The sequence below is a fragment of the Mustela erminea genome, chromosome 20, assembly GCF_009829155.1.
Source record: "Mustela erminea isolate mMusErm1 chromosome 20, mMusErm1.Pri, whole genome shotgun sequence".
NCBI classification, from domain to species: Eukaryota; Metazoa; Chordata; class Mammalia; order Carnivora; family Mustelidae; genus Mustela; species Mustela erminea.
In genome coordinates, this window is record NC_045633.1 from 25604352 (window position 1) to 25627197 (window position 22846).

The 22846-nt window shown below is 61.3% G+C and overlaps 1 protein-coding gene across 3 annotated transcripts in view; it reads right to left on the minus strand.

Annotated features, from left to right (window-relative positions):
• The window catches only part of INTS1 (integrator complex subunit 1), a 28762-nt gene extending 12830 nt beyond the window's left edge, over window positions 1-15932 (minus strand). For 2 of the 3 annotated variants that reach the window (XM_032327506.1, XM_032327508.1), the window contains exons 1-24: window positions 15581-15932; window positions 14894-15184; window positions 12501-12697; window positions 12220-12357; window positions 11756-11915; window positions 11511-11616; window positions 11205-11397; window positions 10969-11114; window positions 10671-10812; window positions 9658-9834; window positions 9022-9130; window positions 8337-8457; window positions 7981-8058; window positions 7209-7366; window positions 6522-6618; window positions 3711-3802; window positions 3455-3515; window positions 2670-2867; window positions 2322-2451; window positions 1871-2050; window positions 1628-1777; window positions 1082-1261; window positions 899-1003; window positions 2-169 (exon numbers count right to left, since the gene is read on the minus strand). In XM_032327506.1, coding sequence (XP_032183397.1) covers window positions 2-169; window positions 899-1003; window positions 1082-1261; window positions 1628-1777; window positions 1871-2050; window positions 2322-2451; window positions 2670-2867; window positions 3455-3515; window positions 3711-3802; window positions 6522-6618; window positions 7209-7366; window positions 7981-8058; window positions 8337-8457; window positions 9022-9130; window positions 9658-9834; window positions 10671-10812; window positions 10969-11114; window positions 11205-11397; window positions 11511-11616; window positions 11756-11915; window positions 12220-12357; window positions 12501-12697; window positions 14894-15184; window positions 15581-15638 — 3435 coding nt within the window. In that variant the 5' untranslated portion in view covers window positions 15639-15932. The remainder of the gene's footprint in view (window position 1; window positions 170-898; window positions 1004-1081; window positions 1262-1627; window positions 1778-1870; window positions 2051-2321; window positions 2452-2669; window positions 2868-3454; window positions 3516-3710; window positions 3803-6521; window positions 6619-7208; window positions 7367-7980; window positions 8059-8336; window positions 8458-9021; window positions 9131-9657; window positions 9835-10670; window positions 10813-10968; window positions 11115-11204; window positions 11398-11510; window positions 11617-11755; window positions 11916-12219; window positions 12358-12500; window positions 12698-14893; window positions 15185-15580) is intronic. The other variant, XM_032327507.1, reaches the window with a different exon arrangement.
• Window positions 15933-22846: the final 6914 nt, after the last annotated feature.

Below are 22846 nucleotides of genomic sequence, written 5' to 3' on the forward strand. Positions count from 1 at the left end.
CCCAGCTGTACACCTCCTCCCCCTCCTTGCTCTTGCGCATGCGCTGCACGTAGCGGGAGAAGATGGAGAGCAGGGCGACGAGCACGGCGTCCGACTCCGCGCTGCAGGAACGCTTAGAGAACAGGTGGGACATGATGGTGGAGCGCTCCACGACCAGCCGGGCCACGTCCTGGGGGCAGCAGCACGGCCGTCAGAGGGCCTCCCCCGCCGGCCCTCATCTCCACACCAAGCCCACAGGCAGCGGCGGCCTGCCATGGCCAGGGTCACCAAGACCCAGTTGCATGCAGTGGGCGGGCACACGGGCCACCAGAGCAGACTCTGGGCGAGGTGTCAGGGCCTGGGCCGCTGTTCCCACCCAGCCCTCAGCAAGGAACCCAGACTTGGAAAGAAGCCCCCCTCCAAGGACCTCTAGCTGACTGCATGTCTTCATCCCACAAAGGCCGGGGTCCTCAGGAGCTGTGTGAGGGCCAAAGCAGGCGGATGGGACAGCAAGGTCCCAAGAAAGCTGACCAGGGCAGCGGGCGAGGAGGAAACGGCCAAGCCCCGGGCCCCACTGCCCACCCACTGCCCTGCCCCACGGAGAGCTGCCAGAACACCCCGGGTTTGGTCTGGCTCCCTGTCCTGCCCACCCCGAGCCAGTGTGCCTGGGTGGGGGGTGAACAACCCACCGCAGAGCCCAGGCACCATCGCCCTGGGGGGCAAAGATAGTGTCGAAACCAGCCGGTGACCCCCACGGCTATGCTGGCCCAAGCATGCCAGGACCCTCACACCCCTGATGCTGAGTATGGGCAGAAAGTCAAGGGGAAGTGAGTGGGGCACATGCAGGCCTGGCCCCCCACCCGGGGGCTGCCCTACCACTCTCCTGCACAAGGGCCCGGGGCTGCCCCCACCCCCTCACCAGCGCCAGGTCACTGTGCTGGCCCTGCTCCTCCACAGGCGTGTGCTGGGACAGGTAGACCAGGTAGGCGCTGATAGTCTGCGGGTCGGTCTCCATGTGGATGGCCTGGGGACGGTGGGCCACATGAGCTCCGGCTGCAGGCCGTGCCCCCCACCCCCACCCCCATCCTGGCACCTCCCCCACCTGCTGCAGCGCCAGGGCGGTGGTGGGCCTGACACTGTCGAATAGAGGCAGCCGGGGCAGGTCCCGCAGAAGCCACTGGTAGCCGCGCAGTGCCTCCGGATCCCCGGGGTCATCCTCCATTGGGGGCTCTTTCTCCTCGCCGTCCCGCACACTGCCCTCCGACAACACCAGGGACAGGCCCTGCAGGCAGACATTCCCATGCCACGTCTTGGCCCCAACCCGCATGTGGGCCTCGGGGGACAGACACGTTCTCTCAAAGCCCCAGGAAGACGGGGGCCACCTGACTAACGAGGACACCGTGTCCGCTCACAAATACTTGAGCCGACGTGACAAGAGCACCGAGAGCCGGTTCCCTTGGACAGTCGCCCAGCTCCTCAGTAGACAGGGCAAGGATGGTTATGAAGTTGCCCAGTCCCTCTTGGGGTCCAGCTCCCCACCGACGGTACCCCATCCCCCCTCCAGTGTGCGGAACCCGCTGGACAGAGCCCAGGGGCATACAGGCTTGCCCATCCCGTGGAGCGAGGGAGCGGGGGGGCCAAACCTCACCTTCATGGCCAGCACCCTGGAGGCCACCTGGGAGGAGCCGAGGCGCCGCAGGAAATAGTCCAGCACCTCACACGTGGTCTGCTCATCGGCCTTGGGGCCCAGCAGCAGGTCCTGCAGGCGCCCCAGCAGCTGCCGCTGCTTCTGCTGCCTCTGCAGGGGCGAAGGAGACCGCTGGTGGGCCTGCGGGGCCACAGACAAGAGCTGGCGCCCTGGGGGGTCTGGAGGCAGGGGGAGGGCACCTACCTGCCGCTTCTTGGCCTTTTGCTCTCTGCTCTCACCCTCTTCCTCCTCCTCCCCAGAGGTGGCGTCGTCAGCTGCGTCGTGCAGCAGGAACTCACACAGGCACTGCACGGGCAGTACGTCCAGGGAGCCCTCGCTCGACTGCACCAGATCGGCCAGCCATGGCATGGACTGCGAGGAGGCCTGGGCGGGCGACACACACATTCAGCCTGACCAGCATGAACGATCCTGATGCTTCCCCCACTGTGGCCCATCTGCCTGCCTCCCCGCGTGCCCACAGCCACAGGGCATGGGCTCTGCTCGTGTGCGGGCAGCTGCCTACAGCCACGGAGCCCGTCCTCTGCGGCCCGGAGTCTGAGGGTGCCCTCTTCTGGCTATAGTCTCACTTAATGCCAGAGCCTGGGACACCTCTGCCAGGCCCCTGCCGCACACCCCAGAGCTGCCAGGAACTTGCCTGCCTCTGGATGATGTTGAGGAGGAAATCTGGGCTTCGGCTCCGACACAGCAGGTGCCCGAGACGCAGGGACTGGTTGAGGCCTTTCACTTGGTCCAGGATGTGGGGCGGAGGCCTCCGAGGGGGTCCTCTGAAGGTCCCAGAGGACACGAGTGTTAGGAAGCCACGTGTGCACAGAGTCCCCAGAGCAACGGCCACATGCAAGGGCAGGGGGATGGCTTGTGTCCCACCTGAGGCCACCACCCACAGAGGCCCAGCGGTCCCTCCGTCCACTCCTCCAGCTGTGCCCCCACCACAGCCCCGCCACCGCCCAATCCAGCCTGGCCCCAGGGCGTGGGCTCCACGTACTGAGGGTCCAGGCTGGTGAGCTGCGACAGCAGAAGGCTGCTGCTCTCAGTGATGGTCTGCTTGGTGGAAGCCGCCGCCAGATGGCCCTCGAACGCCAGGATCTCTTGCTTTTCCCGCTGGGAGGTCTGCAGCTCCCGATTAATCATCTCCGTCCGGGTCTCCTCATCCGTCAGGGTGCACGGTGGGTATGAGTAGTTGCTGGGGACCAAAGAGAAGGAAGGCGCTTCTGTGCCCGTCTGAGGCTTGTGGCCACCACATAGCAGCCCATGGGGTCAAGGATGGTCACAACCGATGCCCTGCAGATAGCCTCGGCTGCCAAGTGCTCCACAGAGGCCTGCTGGGCCGTCAGCAGTGCTGCCGGGTCAGGGCCCTGGGAGGGAGCCCCGTGCCCGGCAAGCTGCTCTCCCTCCGCAAGGCAGCACACGAGCCACGCCCAGAATCAAGCCCGGTAGGCGTCAGAATCCCGGACACCCGCTCAGTCCTCCCCACGCCAGAACTGCTTTCCACACGGCACCTGCAGGCCGACCAGCTCCTCCCAGAGGCACACACAGCTCTGGAGCAACCCAGCTGTCACAGGTTCTGAGATGGAACCCACCACCTGTGACAGCCACTCAGGACCGTATCACATGCACCCGGCCACCGGCTCAGCTCGGCAGGAACACAGCGGACAGCAGGGTGCAGTCATCCAGCCCAGGCATCAAGCACCCATGCCCACTGTGTTGCTCGGCGGCTGTGGACCCCAGGCAGCCTTCTCGTGTGCAGCCAGTCTTCCCAGGCGGACTCACTTGGTCATCACCATCTCCATGAGCATCTTGAGCGTGGGGTACTCCTCCCAGGCAGCCAGGCCTAGGGAGCAACGAAATTGCGGGTGGCAGCCGGCACACAGCACTCCTGCCCATCTGGGGCCCCGGCCCACTGCCCAGTCCCCGGGCAGGCTCCACCCCAGATTCCAACAAGCAGGAAGTCCCGACAGGACGTTAAGAGCAGCACCCAGGGTGGGGGGCAGGGGAGTGACCGCGAGCTGGCCAGAGGGAGGCTCACCGATGTTCTCAGGGTTGAATGCCGCGACCACCAGCAGGAGGGGCCATGCCTTCCAGTAAAGGGTGGAGATGGCCAGGTTCGGAGGCTGGTACCTGAAACGCAAAGACACCCTGGCATTGCTTGGCCTCGGCAGTGATAGGACTCGGTCCCGACCAGGGTGGAACAGCCCAGAGACGGTGTGGTGACGGACCAGCGAGGAGATTACTTAAGAGATCAAAATGTCGACACCTGTGACTCCACAACCCCCGGACCTGGTCGTTCAGGAACACCGGCGTCCCAGGAAGGGCACAGCGGCCACCATGACGCTGCCCAGAGCCCAGCCCCGGGATTCACCGCCCAGGTCCCTGCGCCGGCTGAGCCCCGGCACGCTGGCTGCGAAGTGCGAGCAAGGGCGGTCGCGACAGGAGATCTTAGTGTTCCCTATGGGTCTTATTCTCTCCGTTGGAGAGCCAGAAGCAGCCCTCAATCCACCCACACAAACTTTAACACTGCCTCCGTGACTTAAAAATCACGTTTACAGCACACTTCTGATTAAAGTACAGCTCTTTCAGGTGACAGAACATTCTAGAGAGTGAAGCAGAACGCCACTGCTGCTGAGTACAGAGGAGATCCAAAAAGCCAACGTGGAGAGATAAGTGAATGGGCTGCCACGTGAGAGCGAGCAGGTCGGGAAGCAGAGCACGCACCAGCAGCCCGAAAAGGCAACAAAGAAATGAATGCCGGGCACGACAAACAGCATCAGGAAGAAAAAAAATCCTCAGGTACAAACAACGGAAGACATGCGAGACTAACCCATTAGAAGCGGAAGGCCAATGCTGACAGGAGGAAGAGATCTAAACGGAGACCAGAGCTTCAACACCATGAACCTGGCCACACCCCCCAAACCCATCTGTACCCACAGTGATACCGTCAAAACCCCGCTGCGCTTTTTTCTAGAAATTAACAAGCTGACCCGAAAATTCACGGGGAAACACAAGGACCCAAAGAGCCAAAACAGCCTTGCAAAACAAAATTAGAGGACTCCCACCTCCCAGTTTCGGAACTCCGCCTGGCCAAAGGTGTGAAGAGAGTGGCGTGGACGCAGCACAGACACACGCACCAACAGAACAGAACCAAGAGCCCAGAAGAAAACACATGTCATTGTCACCTGATCGCCAACCAGGGTGACAAAACCTTCAGTGGGACGGGGTGAGGGGAACAGCCTTCAGTGCACAGTGCCGGCGCCACAGGCCAGAAGGGAGGGAGAATGAAGTCGGACCTGATGAGCTAAAACTCTTGAGTTCTTGGGAGGACACCCGAGAGAGCTCCGTGAGCCTGGGTGGGCCACGACAGCCACGCAGCAGCACAGCAGCACCTGGGGCCATGTCGTCAGTGGGTTCCTGCATGGAGCAGAGTGGGGGCGCCTGGACAAGCCACGTAAGCGCGGCCAGCAAACAGTGCTCGGCAATGCCTCGTCCGCAGTGGCAGAGCGAACCTGGACCTGGCCTTTTGGTCCACACAACTAACTCGGGGGATCAGAGGCCTAAATTCCAGAGTTGAAGCCATAAAACACAGATGCAAATTTTCATGATCCCAGACAAGGCAACAGTTCCTTAGAAATGACACAAGAGGACAAGAAATGAGAGACAACCAGCAGAATGGGACTTTCCCACAACTAAAGCATTTGTCTCTCAGAGGCTCAAAGGGCACGATCAGGAGCTCGGAAGACAACCCACAGGACAGGAAGACGCGTGCAGATTACAGACCTGTTTGCGGTCTACACGCAAAACAGAGAGCTCCCAGCAACAAAAATCCAAACTCCTCAACTTAAAAATGGACAAAAGACCCAGACAGACATCTCTCCAGACAAAATGGACACATGGCCAAACAGCACACGAAGGGAAGTTCAGCGCCGTCCGTGCTCGGAGACGTGCCCGTGGGAACCACAGCAGGACACCTCCGCACACCCGCTGGGACGGTGAGCGCAGGAGACACAGGCGCTGGTGGGGTGAGGACACAGTGGGACTGGAGCCCCCGGCGCTGCTGCGGAGAAGTCGGCAGCACCTCAGTTAACCATGTAACCCCTGCCCCCTACTAGGAGCCCTAGAAACACAGGTCTGCACGGCATGGCAGAACGTCCTCGGCAGTGTTCTCAGGGCACCGGAAGCTTAAACAGAGCGTGGTATCTGCACGGAGCAATGCTACACAGCCAGGAGAAGAAAGGAAGTGTGGCTGTCTTACACCCCGGCTGAACCCTGGCTGAACCCCAGCGACGTGCAGCCCAGCGACGGGGGCCAGACGCAGGCCATGGGTCGCCAGCTTCTGTCACTGTGAGGTGTCCAACAATGTCCCAGCCACAGGGACAGACTGCAGGTCAGAGGCTGCTGAGGGCTGTGTGGGGCGGGGCAGGGATAGCTCCCGGTACAGGCTTCCTGAGGGGGACAGACACACTCTGAACTAGGACTGTGGCAGTGGCGGCACAGCCCTGTGCATTTGCTGGAACCAGCGCACCAGCGACTCTGAGTGGGTGAGGCCTATGCGGACCCCAGCTCGATAAAGTGGATGGGGGACTCCACACGAACCCCTGCTGTGCGCCTGGGAACGTGTGTGTGTGTGTGTGTGTGTGTGTGTGTGTGTCCGTAAACAGGAGAGAGAGACAGCTGGGCTGTGAGTCCCTGAGATGTGGGTGCAGGCAGGACAGCAGGCCTGGGGACCCCGCAAGCTGTACGGCCCCACGTCCAGCCTTGCAGGCCTTGCAAGGCATCTGCGCCCAGCATGCCCAACATGGGAGGGGTGGGGAGGGAGGAGGTAGGAAGGGAAGGAGCGCCTTACCCGGGGGGAAGCTGGATGTTCTCCGGGTGGTGGTAAGTGCACAGGTTCAGGACCGCATCGATCAGCTGGATCCTCTCCACCTTCAGCACTTCCACGTCTGAAACCGAGAGCCACGTGCAGCTGCCAGAAGCCCGCTCACACGCACCAGGGGGACCCCGGGGCACAGGGCTTGGGCCGCGGGAGGACAGAGGGCAGACGGGGCCTCACTCTCCAGCAGCCGAGGCATGGGCAGGGACAGGGATGGACACAGGTGGCCCAAGCAGGTGGGCCAAGGGTGCAGACGTGGGCCCCGCGGCAGCCAGAGGAGGCAAGTAGCTCTTGAGGCACGGGCGCTGTCCTCAGGACTGCTGGTGCGGCCCTTTCCGGGGGCAGATACAGCACCTGCCACCGTGCATCCCACAGACAGCAAGCGCAGACCCCAGGGTTAGCCCCAGACACAGCGCCGAGGCACTGCCAGATGAATGCCCACTGCCCCATCCCCAATTCCAGGGACCAGTTGGGTCCAGCGGGCACGGGGCTGTGAGATGGAGCAGACACCTGGCTAGACGCCAGGACGCAGGCCCACCGCAGTAGCCTGGGAGATGCACATAGGTGCCCAAGGGGCATCTGCAGGGATGCGAGCAACGGAGGCCCACTGGGGGAGGCCGTCACTGAGGGCGTGCCCGAACCATCAGAAGGGACCCTCACCGTCTGCCTGCACGGCCGCGGCTCGCTTCACCAGGTGGTCGGCAAGCTCCATGGCGTCTGCAGGGCCCAGTGGGAGCTCCCGGGACAGCCCGATGACCAGGATGCGCATCAGCGTGTCCTCCAGGATGGGCACCTCTGAGCAGAGGCGGAGGAAAAAGCTGTGGGCAAAGCAGGTGGGGCTGGCTTGGGAGGGGGCTGCAAATGCCCCCCTACCCCATACAGGAGAGGCCCCGGCTCCGAGTCTCAACGGGGCAGGGAGGGGGCACCATTCTGCTCCTGAGGCCTCCATGGACAAGGCCTGGCCACGCCAGGGAAGAAGGCAAGAAGGTGCCCAACCCCCAGGGGCACAGATGAACCAGCCACCAGCCACAGCCACTCACAGCACAGCACAAGGAGGGGCAGGGAGCACGGGGGTAGGAGGCTCACAAGCTAGACTGGGCAGCAGAGACCCAAAGGTAAGGATGGCTGGGAACCACTCAAGAACACTTGGGAGATGGGGCCATGACACCAACCCAGGGAGGAAGGGCGTGTGCACGTGGCTGCTTGGAGGCCCAGAGGGAACAGTGAGTTTGAGGGTCCTGTGGACATGGGCCGGCTGAAGCCCTGGGAGTAGACGGCACTGCAGAGGCACGGCAGGTGCAACACAGGGGGACGGGGGAGGGGACAGGGATGGCGATCCGGGAAAACAGACAGAGGGAACCCTGGCGTCCACAGTGCTCACGGGAGCAGAGCCCCTCCCCACCACCCCTGCATACACGGGGGGCACGCTCACTTGCGGTCGCTCTCGGGGGGCCAGTTGTCCCACTTGTAGTAGGTCTCCGGCTGCTCCGTGAAGAGCACCTTGTGCAGGCTGGTGGGGACAGAGGGGCTGTCGGTGCGGGTGCCCGGGGCTCTCCCCAGCCCACTGGGCTCCGCGGGCTAGAAACTACATGCTCTAGGCAAGGACTCCGGGGCATTTGTCAGAGCCTAGGCAGACCAGACCCTACAGCTGAGCCCGTGTCCCCTGCTCGGGGCACATCTCTGGCTGAGAGTCTGGCGCCAGCGCATGGCCACATCCAGGGTGGTAGGCTCCCGTGGGCTGGGCCCAGGGAAGGGGCCGCCGTGGAAGCACAGCGAGCCGGCCCGTACCAGTGCACGTAGTCCTTGGGGGCGAGCTTGCTGATGGAGGGGACGACGGTGTGCAGCCACCACACGGCATCCCGCTGGATTGCGGCGATCTGGTTCTGGAAGGAGCGCAGTACCTCGAGGTCTGAAAAGGACATGCAGAGTCACGGTGTGCCTGCACTGCAGCCTCCCAGGGTCGGGGGTGAGAAGGGATGGGGGTCTCCGAGCATCCATCCTCGTGCCTCCTACGGGCTACAGGAGGGACACACTGACGGATAACGCAGCCGAGGAACACTCAGGGAGCACAGCGTAAGCCTCCTGTGGGCCGGGGGAAATTCCAGACAAAGGAAATCCCCAAATTCCCAAGGGTTTCATTCCTCACATTTTTCATGATTTCGTTAAGACACTTAGGCAGCCTCTGCCACCAGACTCCCAGCAGGCTTTGTGATGAGAGCAAGCAGCAGGACCACCCACCCCGGCCTCCTGCTCTCGGAAGCGGGACTGCAAGCCCAAAATGGCCTCCAATGAGCAGATGACCCGAGCAGACAGCAGGCCCTGGGCCCAGAGAACAGGCAATGGCAACTTCCAGAAACTCCCTGCGTGTCCGGGATGGTGGGCGGGTCCCCCAGGGGAACAGCCTGCAGCCTTGGGAATGGCCCCCGGCCCTGCTCTCAAGCTGGGTGGCATCCAGTCTGTCCTGGGTCCTTACTTTTCTTCTCTCCTTTGTCCCAGGCGGTGCCAGCCTCCTTCACCTGCGCTGTGATGCCCAGCATCATGGCCACAGCCAAGACGTCTGTGACGTGTACCACAAATCGCTCCTGTAAACACAGCCCCGCACAGCCAAGTTCACGTGGGACAGGGGCCCGCAGCCCAGAGGCCCTGCTCAGGCCCCCAGCCCACAGGCAGCCAGCGCAGGAGGATGCCCAGGGAGCACTGTGCCTGGAGACAACGTGCACGAGGAGGTACGGGGACCAGGAACAGGTCAGCAAAAGGCTCAGCCGACAAAGTTGGGTAAGGCCCACCATCTGGAGCATGGGGCCATCTGCCTACTTGCCCCTGTGGCTTTCAAGATCCTCCACAACCTGCTCCTGTCCTCTTCTCCCTCCGCATCTCAAAGTCCAACACCTCCCTAGGGCACACCTGCGGCTCCAGCAGCTCCAACTCTGTCCCCAAGTCTGTCCCCACCTCCATGCCTTGCCAGAAGGTCACCCATTTGCACCCAGTCCCTTCTCAGACCCCACAAAGAATAGAACCCAGGCCACCCTCTGAGACCAGTTGCTGGCCACAAGGGGCGCCACCCACGGATGGCAGACGAGGTCGCGGAGCACGGGGTGGGAAGGGGCACCTTGAACTCCATGTCCAGGTACTGGGGCTCCTTGCGCTCCTGCATGAGCCCAAGGCAGAAGGCCTGGAAGTTGACCTCGTGCTTGGTTTGCTTGATGATCTCCCGCAGCAGTGCCCGCGAGGCCCGCAGGTAGTCGTCCTTGTTGGTCAGTAGGTCCTGGAACACCATGGCCAGGAACTGGGAGGAGAGAGGACACCCAGGCAGGTCACTTCCCACCGCCACCAGCTCCCCTACCATCGCAGGCCTGCCGTCAGGGCCTCCCTTGGCCCTGCGCGAGGCTTCCCACAGCCCTGCCGGGAAGACGGCCCTGTCTGTCTCTCTGGAGCACACTGGGACTGAGCAACAGGAACGCTTCCACACTGGCCGCTCCCAGACAGCAGGGCACAGTGGAAGACATGGCTTTCACTCTCAGGGCAGCTGGTTCGTGGGGGACCAGGCCTCGTTAAACCACTGCCTGGGGGTGAGGAGTGCCAGGCTCCCGGGCTGCGGGGATGAGTTTAGAGGGGATGGTAGAGTGGCGGAGAGAAGTGGCTCCCCGTGCAGACGCCGTTTACAGCCCTAGCTCGCTCCAGCAACAACCCTAGGGCTGCTCTCAGCTCTCCCTTCACAAGCACCTGGAATGCAGAGGACTCTCATACTGGGGACCCGAAGGCCAATGCCAGAGATGCCAGTCCCGTTTGGGACCAGCCCTCAGAAGGGTGTTAAACAGGGGCTTTTTTGGTGGGCTCAGTGCTGCCTCCTCCCAAACAAGCTGAGCCCGGCTTCTAAGGAAGATGCCCCATGGCGAGGCTGTACTTGCTCCGGACCTGACCCGAAGTCAGGCCACCAGGTGCTGCTACCTGGGCCCTCTCTGCCCTCCCGGGCTTTCTTCCACGCAGCTCGGCCCACACCACCCACTGCATCCCAGCGCCCGGGGCTGCAGCTGCCGCCGAGTGCTCCTCTCCCCTCCTCTCCCCACGTCCACAGGGGCTCCCGGGCTTGCGGCTGGCCCCCCGCGCTGTGGAGCACCCCACCTTGGGTGCCAGCTCTGAGCTGTGCTGCAGCACGGTGTACAAGATCTGCATGTTGTTGGGGTTCCGGGCGTTGGAGAGCTCGTTGAAGACCACAAACTTGATGGTGGTGCCCAGGTTGTCCTTGTGCGCGCTCAGCAGCTCCCTGGACACAGGGTGAATCAAGGGGTGCTGGTGCGGACTGCGGCCACCCACCCTGCCACCCTCCTGCCCACTGGCTCCCCTCCCACTCCCCTGCCCGCCCTCCAGCTCCCCACCTCTGGCCCTGCCGCCCTCCCACCGGCTCCCGTCCAAGCCGCACCTGACACACAGCATGTAATGGTTCAGGAGAACCTTGGGCTTGAGGCGGATCTTGATCAGGTGCGAGATGACGTCCATGTCCTCCACGCCATGCGTGTTGCAGTTCATGCACACGGACATCAGCAGGTCCTGGGCAGGCCTGGTCAGCTACAGGGGGCGGGGCAGTGCCCCATCAGCCTCGCGCACAGCCCAGCCCCCACAGCGTCCCGAGGAGGAGGCCCCGCCCCCTGCCCTCACCTTGGGGTTCTGCAGCCACATCTCCAGCCTCTGCACGGCCATCAGCCGCACCTCCTTGTAGCCGCAGGTGGAGGTGAGCAGCCGCAAGAGGTTCCGCGACACATTGTCAATGGGCTGCCGCCGGTTCAGTTGGTCACGGAGCATGTCCAGGACGTACTCCTCCACGCTCTCTGCGAGGTCGTCGTACCTAGGCCAGAGGGGCGGGGGACGAAGGAAGGAGAGCTGGCTCCCCCCACGGGCCCACCCCTCCAGCCTCCCAGCCACAGGCAGGGCCCCACGGGCGGGGGTGCCGCACAGCACGCCTACCTGGGCATGAGCTGGCCCTCCTGCTCGGGGCTGAGCTTTTCCTCAGCGATCAGGAGCTCCGTCTGGCTGTCCTCCTCCTCCGTGAGGGAAGGGTGAGGGCTGCTCCCTGCGGACCCAGCCACTTGTGGACACATCCCCCGGCCACCCTGCGAGCACCCATCCCCGCCAACAGCGGGCTCTGTGGAGGGCGGCGACCTACCCCCCACCCCGGATGCTCCCTAGCCTGGCCACCCAGCGTGCCTTACCAGCACTGAGATCCCCGCCGCTGCGCGCCACCTCCCCCTGCAGAAGCATGCTCTTGGGGGGCATCTTGGTGTTAAACGCTGTCTGGATGTTGTCCACAAAGGTCTTGCAGTGCGGGCTGTCCACCCAGATCCGCTCACCCAAGGAGTCTTCGATGTACACCTGCATGGGACAGACATTCACACTTCTGGCCCCTGCTGGGCAGTTCTCTTCTTCCCGTGCTCTGTGGCTCCCAAGACAGGTGCTTCCCCAAGCACCTCCAGTTGCCTGGGGTGGGAGGGGGCTCCCAGAACGACCTCCCCAGCGACCAGCACAGGAGACAGATGCCCCAAGCTGCCAGATATGCAAACTCCCAAGAGGACACACTCAGGTTGGCCTCTTTTTCCTCCCGGGGTCCTGCGCTCTGCCCCCATCACCCCAAGCAGGGTAGAGGTCCCAGGGAGCCGCCCAGGAGAGGTGAATCCACCTTGACAAAGATCTCAGGCCAGTTCTCATCCTCTTCGTATGCAGCCATGAGCAGGTTACAGGCCAACACGGACACTAGACTGTTCCCCTTGGCCTTGAAGTTGATGGAGGCGTCCCGCCGCAGCAGGCTGCACAGAGCCTACGAGAGACAGCATGTCATCAGGAAAGCAGTGCCCTGCACACAGGGCAGAGTTGGCAAGCTTCTGGAGAAGCAGACTGGGGTGGGAGGAGACGGGACACGAGGCCAGAGCGAGGGTCCATCTCACTCAGCCTGGCCCTCACCTCAATGACCCCCTCTGTGGCGAAGATGTTGGGCTTGATCTTGGCCAGATACATGAGGCTCAGGTACAGTGCGCCATCGGGCTTGGCCCGCGTGGCCTTCAGCTGCTTCACGGCCCCACACAGCACGCCCTCGATCCGGCCATCATTGCCTTCCAGCTCGGCGGCCTCGATCTCGTCCAGCAGCACGGAGGGCGGCACTGGCAGGGACAAAAAGGGCATCATTAGAGCGGGCAGCCAGGGGCAGAACCCACCTTCAGAGTCCCTCCCAAAGCCAGGGGACAACAGGGTAAACCTACAGAAACCCAGTGAGTGAGGGTCTCAGGGCTGTGCCACGGGTCCCCCACCTCCAAGGACAACAACAGCCAGGGAGGGAGCAGGGTGCATGCTGCCCATCTCACGGGGCCCAACCCAGCCAACAACGGGCCACCACAGGAAGAGCACCTCCAGACTCCGAGCACCGGCCCAGCCACCTCCAGACCTTTCCCTACATCCCTCATGGCTACTCTGGGTTTAGCTGCTCCTGCGCTACATTTTTCTACAAATAGGTCAACTTTTTGTAAGTTTTCAAATTAACCAGCCCAATGCCATTCATTGCCTTTCCTCTCAACAACGGCCGTCTCCCCGCCTGGCACTGCTGGCCCTTTCGACTCAGATCTGTCCCGCAGGGTTTTGCTTCAGTGGTCTCTGCTCCTTGGGTTTTGACCTTCTCTCTCGTGTTCATTTCCACCATTTCTTCATGCTTCCTTTCCCCCTCATTTGCTGTTGTGTGTCCACGGCACACGGAGCTCACCAACCTCCCTGCATGGTCAGCCCCCGGAGCACGTCGCAGGTCCACCGCGCCCCTTCCTGGGGCGACAGTCTGTATCGCTCTGACACAGAGGCTACAATCCCCACCGTAGCATCTTTTCTGACCTGAGAGTGTGTTCTGATGGTTTTTAAAGATGCAAACATGCAGAGGGAGGTGCTGCCGTTGGTGTGAGTTAACCGTTTAAGGACAGAGGACTCAGTGATAGCAACTGGACGCTTTCCAGGTGCCTGGGACACGAGGCAAGCAGGCCGCGCAGATGCACTGGATGCCGTGAAGACCTCAACCTTCCACATGCCCGGGGCTATGCACAGCTGTGCTGTGTTCCACCTTCTGTTTGCTTAACACGTTTGTAAAGTGCTTCATCAGCTCTGCGCATATTTTCCGTAACTGCGTTTCATCTCTTCGCCAGAGGCACCTCGTCCAGGAGATGCCAGCCGAGGCCTCAGCCCTTGTTGCCGGGAGCAGGTGCCATGGGGCCGGTAGGGTGGTGGCCCGGGGAGGGTTGGGCCTGGATGAGAGGTCTGATTCACCCCTGAAGCCCAGCAAGCCCCAGCCGTGTCTTCTGCTCCTCCTGCCCAGGGCTCCCGGGCACGGTTCCATTCTCCAGGACACATGCCTCGCTCAATGGCTTATTCTCTAACGTCCTCAACCACCTGTCAAAACCCTGTCCAGACTTCAAGGCTCAATGTCACAGATCCCTCATAAGTCTTCCCTGTGCCAAAGCCGTTGTGTGAATTCCTCTGTGCTCAAAACCTGGGGCTGGCTTGACATTTCACAGATCTGATCTATAGGGTATCGTGGAGCAGCCAAAAGTAATCAATAGGAAGATAACACAGAAAAGCAGGCCCAACCTGATGTGCACATAAATTAAAAGCTCCTCTGTAAATAACAGAATTATAAGTGATTTTTTAAAACCTCTCCCTGGACATCACTGATGTTGTAGCACCTCCTCCTGAAGTGAAGAAATGGAGACAGACAAGCCCTTCACTGTCTGTCCAAACGCCCACACAGCAGGCAGAGAGGGGAATGCACGAGAACACAGAGCCCACAAAACAAGGCTCTGGTCTCCGTGTCTGCTGATGTCCAATGCACAGACCAGACACAGAGGATGCGCGCAGCAAGCACATCAGAGAAATTGCCAGGCAAAGGATGCCGCTCCCCAAAGAACAGCCGCTGTCAGCGCAGCAGAGGCACCCCCCCCCCCCATGACATGGGGACAGCTGAAGAGTCACCATCCATCCGTCTCCCAGCTGACAGAACACTGGCACAGGCCGCTGAGCTCACTCGCCAGCACGTGCTCCCGCAGCACGTTGGGGCCTGAGACCCGCCTGTGCCACGCTGCCCTGGGTCCCATTAACACTTCCCATCTCCATCCCAGGTTGGAAGCAGATGGCGGGGCAGTAAAGGGATCTGCTTGAGGAGTGCTTTGCAGAACAGACTCCCTGATGACTCCTCTCCCCCTTCTCCAGAGAACCTGTGCTCCACTCTGGTGCTAAGCCGGGAAGCCGCCTTCAGTGAATCCCCGGGAGGCAGCCGCAGGGTGGGATGTGCTTTCTGGGAAAGGAAGCCCAGAAACCAACTTTACCTTCAATTGGGACCACAGATGGCTCTTTAATGGATGGAGAGATGGCGCGCTTTTCCGCCACTGCAGCCTCAGCCAGGCGTCCCAGGGCACTCAGCGGGGGTGTGGACGAGAGTTTGGGGCGCTTGGTGAGGCCGGTCAGGGCTGAGGCGCCCGCCAAAGCAGCTGCAGCATCCCGCTTGCGCTCAGAAGGCAGGCCAGAAGGGGCAGGCTTCAGCAGGGTGGACGCTGTTTTGGATTCATTGGCCTGACCCTTTGAGCCCAGAGCAATGAAGTCTCCTGGTGGAGGGTGCCCTGCAGAGAAGTGGGGGGTGAGCAAACACACAGTTTACTGGGTGGCGGTGGAAAGGGTGCTGGAGATGGACCGAAACCTCCCACGGTCTCCAAGGCTCAGGGCAGGCAAGGGACAAGTGGCCAGCAAGCCCAGGGCGCAGCCGTGTCTGGAGCACTCAGGGACAACAGGGGCTGACAGTCACGCCGTGCTCACCACAGAACAGGCCTGGGCAGGACCGTCAGCCAGGCCGCGACGTCCGCGTTGCAGAGGGAAACGAGGGACAGACCGAGCTCGCGGTGGCAGAGCCCGATCTGACGCCAAGCAAGCCCCCGCCCTGGACTCCCCCGCCCGGGATGTGGTGCGCACAGGGAGCCCGCCACCAGGAGCCCCGCCGCGGCCGCAGCCCAAGCTCACACCTGACGGCTTGGCCGCCGCGCTGGGCCTGCGCACCGTCGCGGGCTTGGCGCGGTTCATCCCGTCCCCTGCTCCGCGCTGCCGCTGGCCGCCGAGGTGTCAGCCGCGGAGAAAGCCGGCGCCGGGTCCGCCGTCCCCGTTCATTCATTCATTCGCCCCGGGGCCGTCGGGCCTGCGGCCTGCGGGCGCACGGGCAGGGACCGCCGCGCGGGGCGACTCCGGGAGGCCGCGGATGCCCGCCTCCGATCGGCCGGACGGGGAGCTACGTCGCCGGCAGCCGGGGCCCACGAACTACCGTCCGCCAGCACGGGCCCGGGGCAGCCTGCACGACCGCCCCGGAACCGGAAGTCGCCGCCACCGCCCTCAGCAGCCCACTTCCGGAGCTACCGGAAGCAAAACTGCGCCGCAAGGGCGCGAGGGCGGCGACGGGCCCGCGACGGCTGCGTGCTGCCTGCGGCGCCCTCTGGCGGCGGGAGGCCGGCAGGGCGCCGAGCCGTCTAGCACCTGCTAACGCAGGTGAGGGTGACGTCACTGAGCCATGCTCCCGAGGACGCGCAATGTGGGAGGGGGCACGGGATTCTGACCCCGACGCGCTGCACCTCCAGGGTCCTGCTGTCCTGTTTAGTTGTCCAAGGGCAGGGTCTGGGGTGCCCAGCGTGGAACGTGAGGAGGGGACTGGGTAGGGCTGGGAGTGGGCACAGCCCTCATTAAAACCGGGGTGTGGGTGGGACGCCTGGGTGATTCAGTGGGTTAAGCCTCTGCATTCGGCTCAGGTCATGATCCCAGGGTGCTAGGATCGCGCCCCGAATTGGGCTCTCTGCTCAGCAGGGAGCCTGCTTCCCGTCTTTGTCTGCCTGCCTCTCTGCCTACTTGTGATCTCTCTCTGTCAAATAAATAAATAAAATCTTTTTAAAAAAATAAAAATAAAAAAAATAAAACCGGGGTGGGGGGGGAGGAGAGGCATCCGTCCCAGCCTCAGTTTCCCCGCCTGCACAGTGGGTCTCTGCAACCTCTCCCAGTCCCTTTGGTGGCTGAGGAGGAGTCCAGCCTCCTAGACTGAGGGCTCCTTGGCAGCAGAGAACCCCTGACCCTACTCCTCCCAGGGGTCTGGGTGTGTCCAGGGGGTGTCTGGCTGCAACCCCACCCGACAGAAGGAACCAGGCCCAGAGCAACTACCAGGCCCACAGCTCTGCACTCACAAGCTAGTGCCTTTCTTTATGGAGCGGACGGCCTGGCCTGAAGGGACAAGCCATGAGCACAGACTGAGCTCCAGGCTCCTACCAGACCGCCTGCTTCAGCAAGGCAGAGGCTAAGAGACCTTAGTCCATCTTGGCTGCGGGCAGGAAGGGCTGGCTTCACGGGGGAAGGAGGGTGTGGAGCTCAGGTGAAGGCAAAGGGCACGCACCGTGGAGGCACGGCCAACTGGGTCCAGGGTTGGGCGGTGGCCAGAGAGGGGAGATGGGGCCCAGCCTCCTGATGGTCCCATCCACAGAGGTGGCAGTGTGTCCCTGTGTGTATCCCAGAGGGATTCAGGAAAGCTCACCATTACAAGCCTGTGTTGGCCCTGCCTGGAGTCTCTCCGTCTGTGGGCACTGGTAGGACCGGTGGCCTCAGCAGGCAGAAGGAGGGCTCCTTTGTCCCAGGGAGAGGGTATCACTCAGAGCCCAATCGCACTCTGGTGTGGCCGCTGGGGCCCTTCTGCCCACTGCAGGGGGAAGGGAGGTGGTATTGGGGCCATGTTGCTGGGGGCAGTGTAGGGTGTAAACTGGGAGGCCTGTGGGAGATACCCGGTGGCCAGTAGTGCTGCCACAAACAGGGCCCACTCTCCCTGCTGTGGTTGTTGTCATTACTCAGACCCTCGGGCTCCAGGAAGCAGGCCGGGAGGTGAGCAGAGGAAGGAACTAAGGCCCAGGGTCTGTGCAGCCCCAGGGCTAGAGGGTGGGACCCCTGTGATGGGATTAGTGTCCTTTTGAGAAGAGACTGGTGAGTCCTCTCCCACTGCTTGCCCCCAACAGCACCCCCCCACACACACACAGACACATAAGCACCTGTGGCTAGGTGCTGTGTGCAGGCCAAGAAGCCTGCTCTCACCAGACGCCAAGGCTGTGGGCAGCTGGATCTCTGATTACCAGCCTCCAGAACCTGGAGAAGGAAGTGTCTGTGCTTTGGGCCCCTTGTGGTACCATGCTGTAGCAGCCGGAACCCAAGCCTTCCTCCTCCTGCTTTTGTGGCCTTGGGAGAGGGAGACAATGGCGCTAGTTTCAGCAGGCGTGTGTGGCACTCACGGGGCAGAGGCGGCCAGAGGCCTCCTGAGGTTCCAACCACACCTGCCTGCAGCCCCCCCCCCCACTGCCTTCCTTGTCTCCCCCACCCACAGCCCCTGCCCCTGCGGGAACGCCAGGACCCACGTGCATGAGCTCGGAGGACAGGATGGGCACTGCGTAGGAGCTCAGGGCAGGAGGATGACCGCTGCACCCCATCACCCCGGTGAGGACAGACGCTAACAAGTGCGGGTAAGGACGTGGTGCTGGTGGGACATGGGCCGTTGGTCACGTGTGAACGGAGCTGCCACAGGACCCCGCAGGTACACTCCTGAGCGCAGACCCCAGAGAACCAAGAGATGGCGCTCAGATGCATACCCAGTCACGGTGTTCACGGCAGCACCACGCACAGATGCCAAGGGGTGGGGCCAACGTCCGTCAACAGGTCAAGGGACACAGAAATGTGGTCTCTCCGCACCGTGGAATATTATTCAGTCACGAGAAAGAAGGAAGCACAGATCTATGCCATGACACGGGTGAACCCCACAAACTTGCTCGGAGAAGCCAGACACAAAAGACCTTGTGTTGTCCGGCTGCAGGGATGTGAGATGTCTCGAACAAGTCCGCAGAGGCGGAAAGCAACCTTGGGAGGGGGGTTGTGTGTGCTGGAAGTGGGAGAGGGGCACTGCTCTACAGGCTCTGGGTTTCTTTTGGGGCGATAACCACACCTGGGATTTGATGCCGGCGCTGGAGGCAGGACTCGGGAATGCACTACCAGCTGCCGGATCATGTGCATGATGGGATGGAGAACGTCACAGTCTGTGTCCCCGAAGTTACTGAGAAAGGGGCAGGAGCGATGGTAAGTAGTGGGGATTTTTTCCTGTAGCGAGAAAAAAAATGGGCTTTTCTGAACTTCATGGATGTGTAATTGACAACAATTATAAGCGTGTAAGGTAGAGAACATGACGTTTGACCTATGTGCTGTTTGTGAAATGATTTCTGTAATCCTGTGGATTCCCAGTTCCTTGGCATCGCCTGGTCACTGCTTGGATGGTGCATAGTGGTTTTTTTTTTTTTTTAAAGATTTTATTTATTTATTTGTCAGAGAGAGAGTGAGCACAGGCAGACAGAGTGGAAGGCAGAGTCAGAGGGAGAAGCAGGCTCCCCGCGGAGCAAGGAGCCGGACGTGGGACTCGATTCCAGGACGCTGGGATCATGACCTGAGCCGAAGGCAGCTGCTTAACCAACTGAGCCACCCAGGCGTCCCTGCATAGTGGTTTTGACACAAAGCTGTGTGAGCCCCCCGATGGCAAGAGGTAGGGTCCCACTGCATCCCTCTGGAGCTGGCGCCCCTGAGGGCTCAACCCCCAGAACTCAGCAGCCGGGACACCGTGCCCACCGCCGTGCCCTTTTTCTGGGATGGCAGCTCCTAGAACCCAGGCACATCTCGGACTCTGTGACACGTGACCCTATGGAGGGGGTGGCAGAGACCCAGAGCACAGACCCATGAGCAAGGTGGTGACCATTGTTACTTTAACTCACGAAGGTGTTTTTTTAAAAGATATATTTATTTATATGAGGGAGGCATTGGTGGGAGGGGCAGAGGGAGGCAGGCTTCATGCCCAGCAGAGTGGGACTCAATCCCAGGACCCTGAGATCTCTGTCTGGGCTGAAACTAAGAGTCAGATGCTCTTAGTGGACTTAGAGCCCTTAATGGACTGAGCCCTCCAGATGCCCCTTAAATCAGTAAGGTTTAAAAAAAAAAAATGGCGAACGTGATTTCAAACACAAAGAGTCTGTAAGAACGGAGCCCCGCATTACTGGATAGTCTTATCCCAAATCCCTCCCTGTTAACCGCGTGCTGTCTTCATTTTATTCTCTTCTCTTTCCCCATAATTTTTCCTGAACCATTTAAAAATAAAGAGAAAATGGGGCGCCTGGTTGGCTCAGTGGGTTAAACCTCTGCCTTTGGGTCAGGTCAGGATCTCAGGGTCCTGGGATCAAGCCCTGCATCGGGCTCTCTGCTCAGTGGGGAGCCTGCTTCTTTCTCTCTCTCTGCCCGCTTCCCTGCCTACTTGTGACTTCTCTCTGTCAAATTAAAAAAAAAAAAAAAAGAATAAGGAGAAGATTCTCTTAACCCCCAGACGCTGAGCGTGTCTTTCCTGAAAACAAGGAACTCTTACGTGAGGACATCGTTGTTACCAGCATCAAAGAAACAACATCAGAGCGACACTATTGTCCACCTAAGGCCTTGGGAGACACCGTCCATTGTCCCAGCAATATCTCTGTGGCAGAGATGATCCAAGATCCTGCACTGCATTCCCTGGCCCCGTCCCCTGAAGCCCCCCAGCCTTTCTTCTAGAAGTCTCCCAACCATCCTTGGTCATTCAGGACACTGATGTTTTTGAAGTGTCTGCCTTGCTCTTTTGTCAAATTCCCGTCCAAGTTCACACATGGGCTCACGATTAGGCTCTTCTGGTGGGAATAGGGCACAGATGCTAACTTCTCGCCCATCTAATCAGCAGGCACGTGACTTTAACTTAACTGTAGTTTATCTCATTCCTGGCAAAGTTAACTTGATTCCTTGGTTCGGGGCGGGGAAGGGGTGTCTGCTGGATTTCTCCTTTCTTTCACTGCTCCCCCACCAACTTTAAGCCACTCGGATTTAGCTTCCTCTGAGACCCTCGCATGACTCCGTCCTGGGGATCACTGATCACCATCGGCAAGTGGTGCTTTTTTGGCTTCCCTCTCCATCCTGGGTTTGTGGGCCGGCATTCCCACGTCTGGAGGAGCTTCCCTCCTCCCTGCTGGCCCTTTACCTTCCCATCAGGATGGACTTGGAGATTCCTTACCCAGCAGATTAGCGTAACCCTTCACCATCATTACTTATTTGAGGCACAAATGCCCCAGATTTTGGACAGTGGGGCCCTGCCTAGCTCACTTGTAGCTTGTGGCCTCCCAACACAACTCATCGTTATGAAACTCGTCCTTCCTATTTCCCCCTCTCCTCACTCTGTGAAGCCACTAAGCGTGGAGGTTGTTTGGTACAGACGGCTGGGCTGGAGGACGAAAAGAGTGAGGGGCAGATGGATCAGAGTGGGGAGGGAGTGGGGCATCCTCGGTCCCCTGAGCAATGGTGCGGGAGCACAGGCCGGGTGGCAGCTGAGGCGAGTGTGCTGGACGCAGGAGGGGCGGCTGTCAGCCTCCCCACCTGCCCCTTCCAGGTTCCCCATCCTCAAGCCTCCCTGTGGTGGGTGGACCTGGGCTGCTGGCAGCTGCAGGGTCGGGGGACGGCGAAAGGGCCAAACCAGACCCCAACCGAGGTTCCGCCCACTGCCAACGGTGTGTGGGCAAGATGGGACGTCTGGCGAGAGCCATCAGAGAGCGAGTTGTGCCTGACCCCTGATCCCGGGTTTGAGCCCAAATGTGCAGAAATGCAGGCTTCAGCTTGACCACCACGGGACCCAGCGTCCAGCCATGCCGGCCGTTCAGTACAGCTGCGGGGCGTCCAGATGCCCTGCGCCTCCGAAGCTGCTGTAAGAGGCCCACGCCCACCCTCCAGTGCCAAGATGACCAGACAGCGGGAAAAGGGAGCTGCTTATGGCCCTGTCTGCGTGCTGCGACCACCTCTGTTGCAAGTGGGAAGGAACGAGTCGTGGAGCTCACAGGGACGTGTGCCTCCGTTTTTGCAATCAGGTGGATTTCCCAAGGAAAAGGAAGTTTCCGACAGGAAGCAAAGAGGTGTGTACAGGCTGGTGGGCTGTATCAGACCCCGGCCCGCGGAGATCAGGGGGCCGCCTGGTCTGCCTGGGTCCCAGGACCAGACACGAAGGGAGCCCCACCCCAGAGGTGAGGGCTGTCAGCCTCACAGGTGTCCGCATTCCACGGGCTCCCCACGGACACCAACACAGGGACTCCTAGGCTCCTGGAGATGTGCTGAGTCCCCTCCAGGGGCTGCTGGGGAGAGCTGAACAATGGAAGTTCATTCTCCCCAGTGCTGGAGGCCCAAACCCGAGATCAAGGTGGCAGCAGGCTGCGCTCCCTCCAGGCCTCCGGGGAGGGTCCTTCCTGGTCCTTTCCAGCTCCTGGGGGGTGGGTGGCACTGCTTGCCCCTGCCCCCGGGGCCTGCTCCCCGCCCCCCCCCACCAGCCCCTGCTGCCTCTTCCCACCTCTTCCGTGGAGGTGGTCTCTGCCCCTCTGTGTCCCTGCCGCCTGCTCCCCCTAGTGGATGGAGGGCCCACTCCGGGCCGGGGTGATCTCAGACCCTTACCTGACTTACACGTGCAAGGACTCTGCTTCCCAGTAGGGCCCGTTCTGTGTTTGGGGGCCGCTGCTGCTCCATACTGGGACCTGGGGGTGCTGGGGGCTCTGCTTTCTGTTTCCATGTCAGGAGTCCCGGGCATGCCCATGGACACCCTTCCCCTTCACTGGTCTTTGCTCAGTGTGGCCTTCTTCCCTCGCACCCACAACCACGCCCCCACCCCCGGACCCGGCTGGCACCTTGACCGCCTCTGGTCACTGCCGAGAGGCTGCTTCTCACCCACCAGGTGGCCTGACTCAAGTCCCCAGTGGCCCCGGCAGCCACCTCCTGTTGCATCGAGGCCACAGACCACGCGTGAGACACGTGGGCAGGACTAAGAAACAGCCTCACACAGAGCAAGCTTCTAAGCAGGAAAGCCATCACTGTTTGGAGCTGGGCTCAGCCGCAGGGGTGCGTCAGGTGGATAAACACAGGTCTCTGAGGCCCATATGCCCAGTCCCCTTTGCTGGGTCACTATGAGAATCTTCTCTGCCACTGGCCCTGACCTAGCGGCTGTGTGGCGTGTTCACGTGGCCCCGAGAGGGAAGGAGGGAGGTTCTTGCAGCGGGGACCAGACAGGGCAGCCCCTCCCAGAACCTGAAATGCCTGGGATTAGTGGCCAGCAGGTTAGGGGGCAGAGGTGAACAGGGGCTGGCCTAGGCACCCCTCCAGGGAGTGGGAGGAGTTGGGGAGGCACAGGTCTGCAG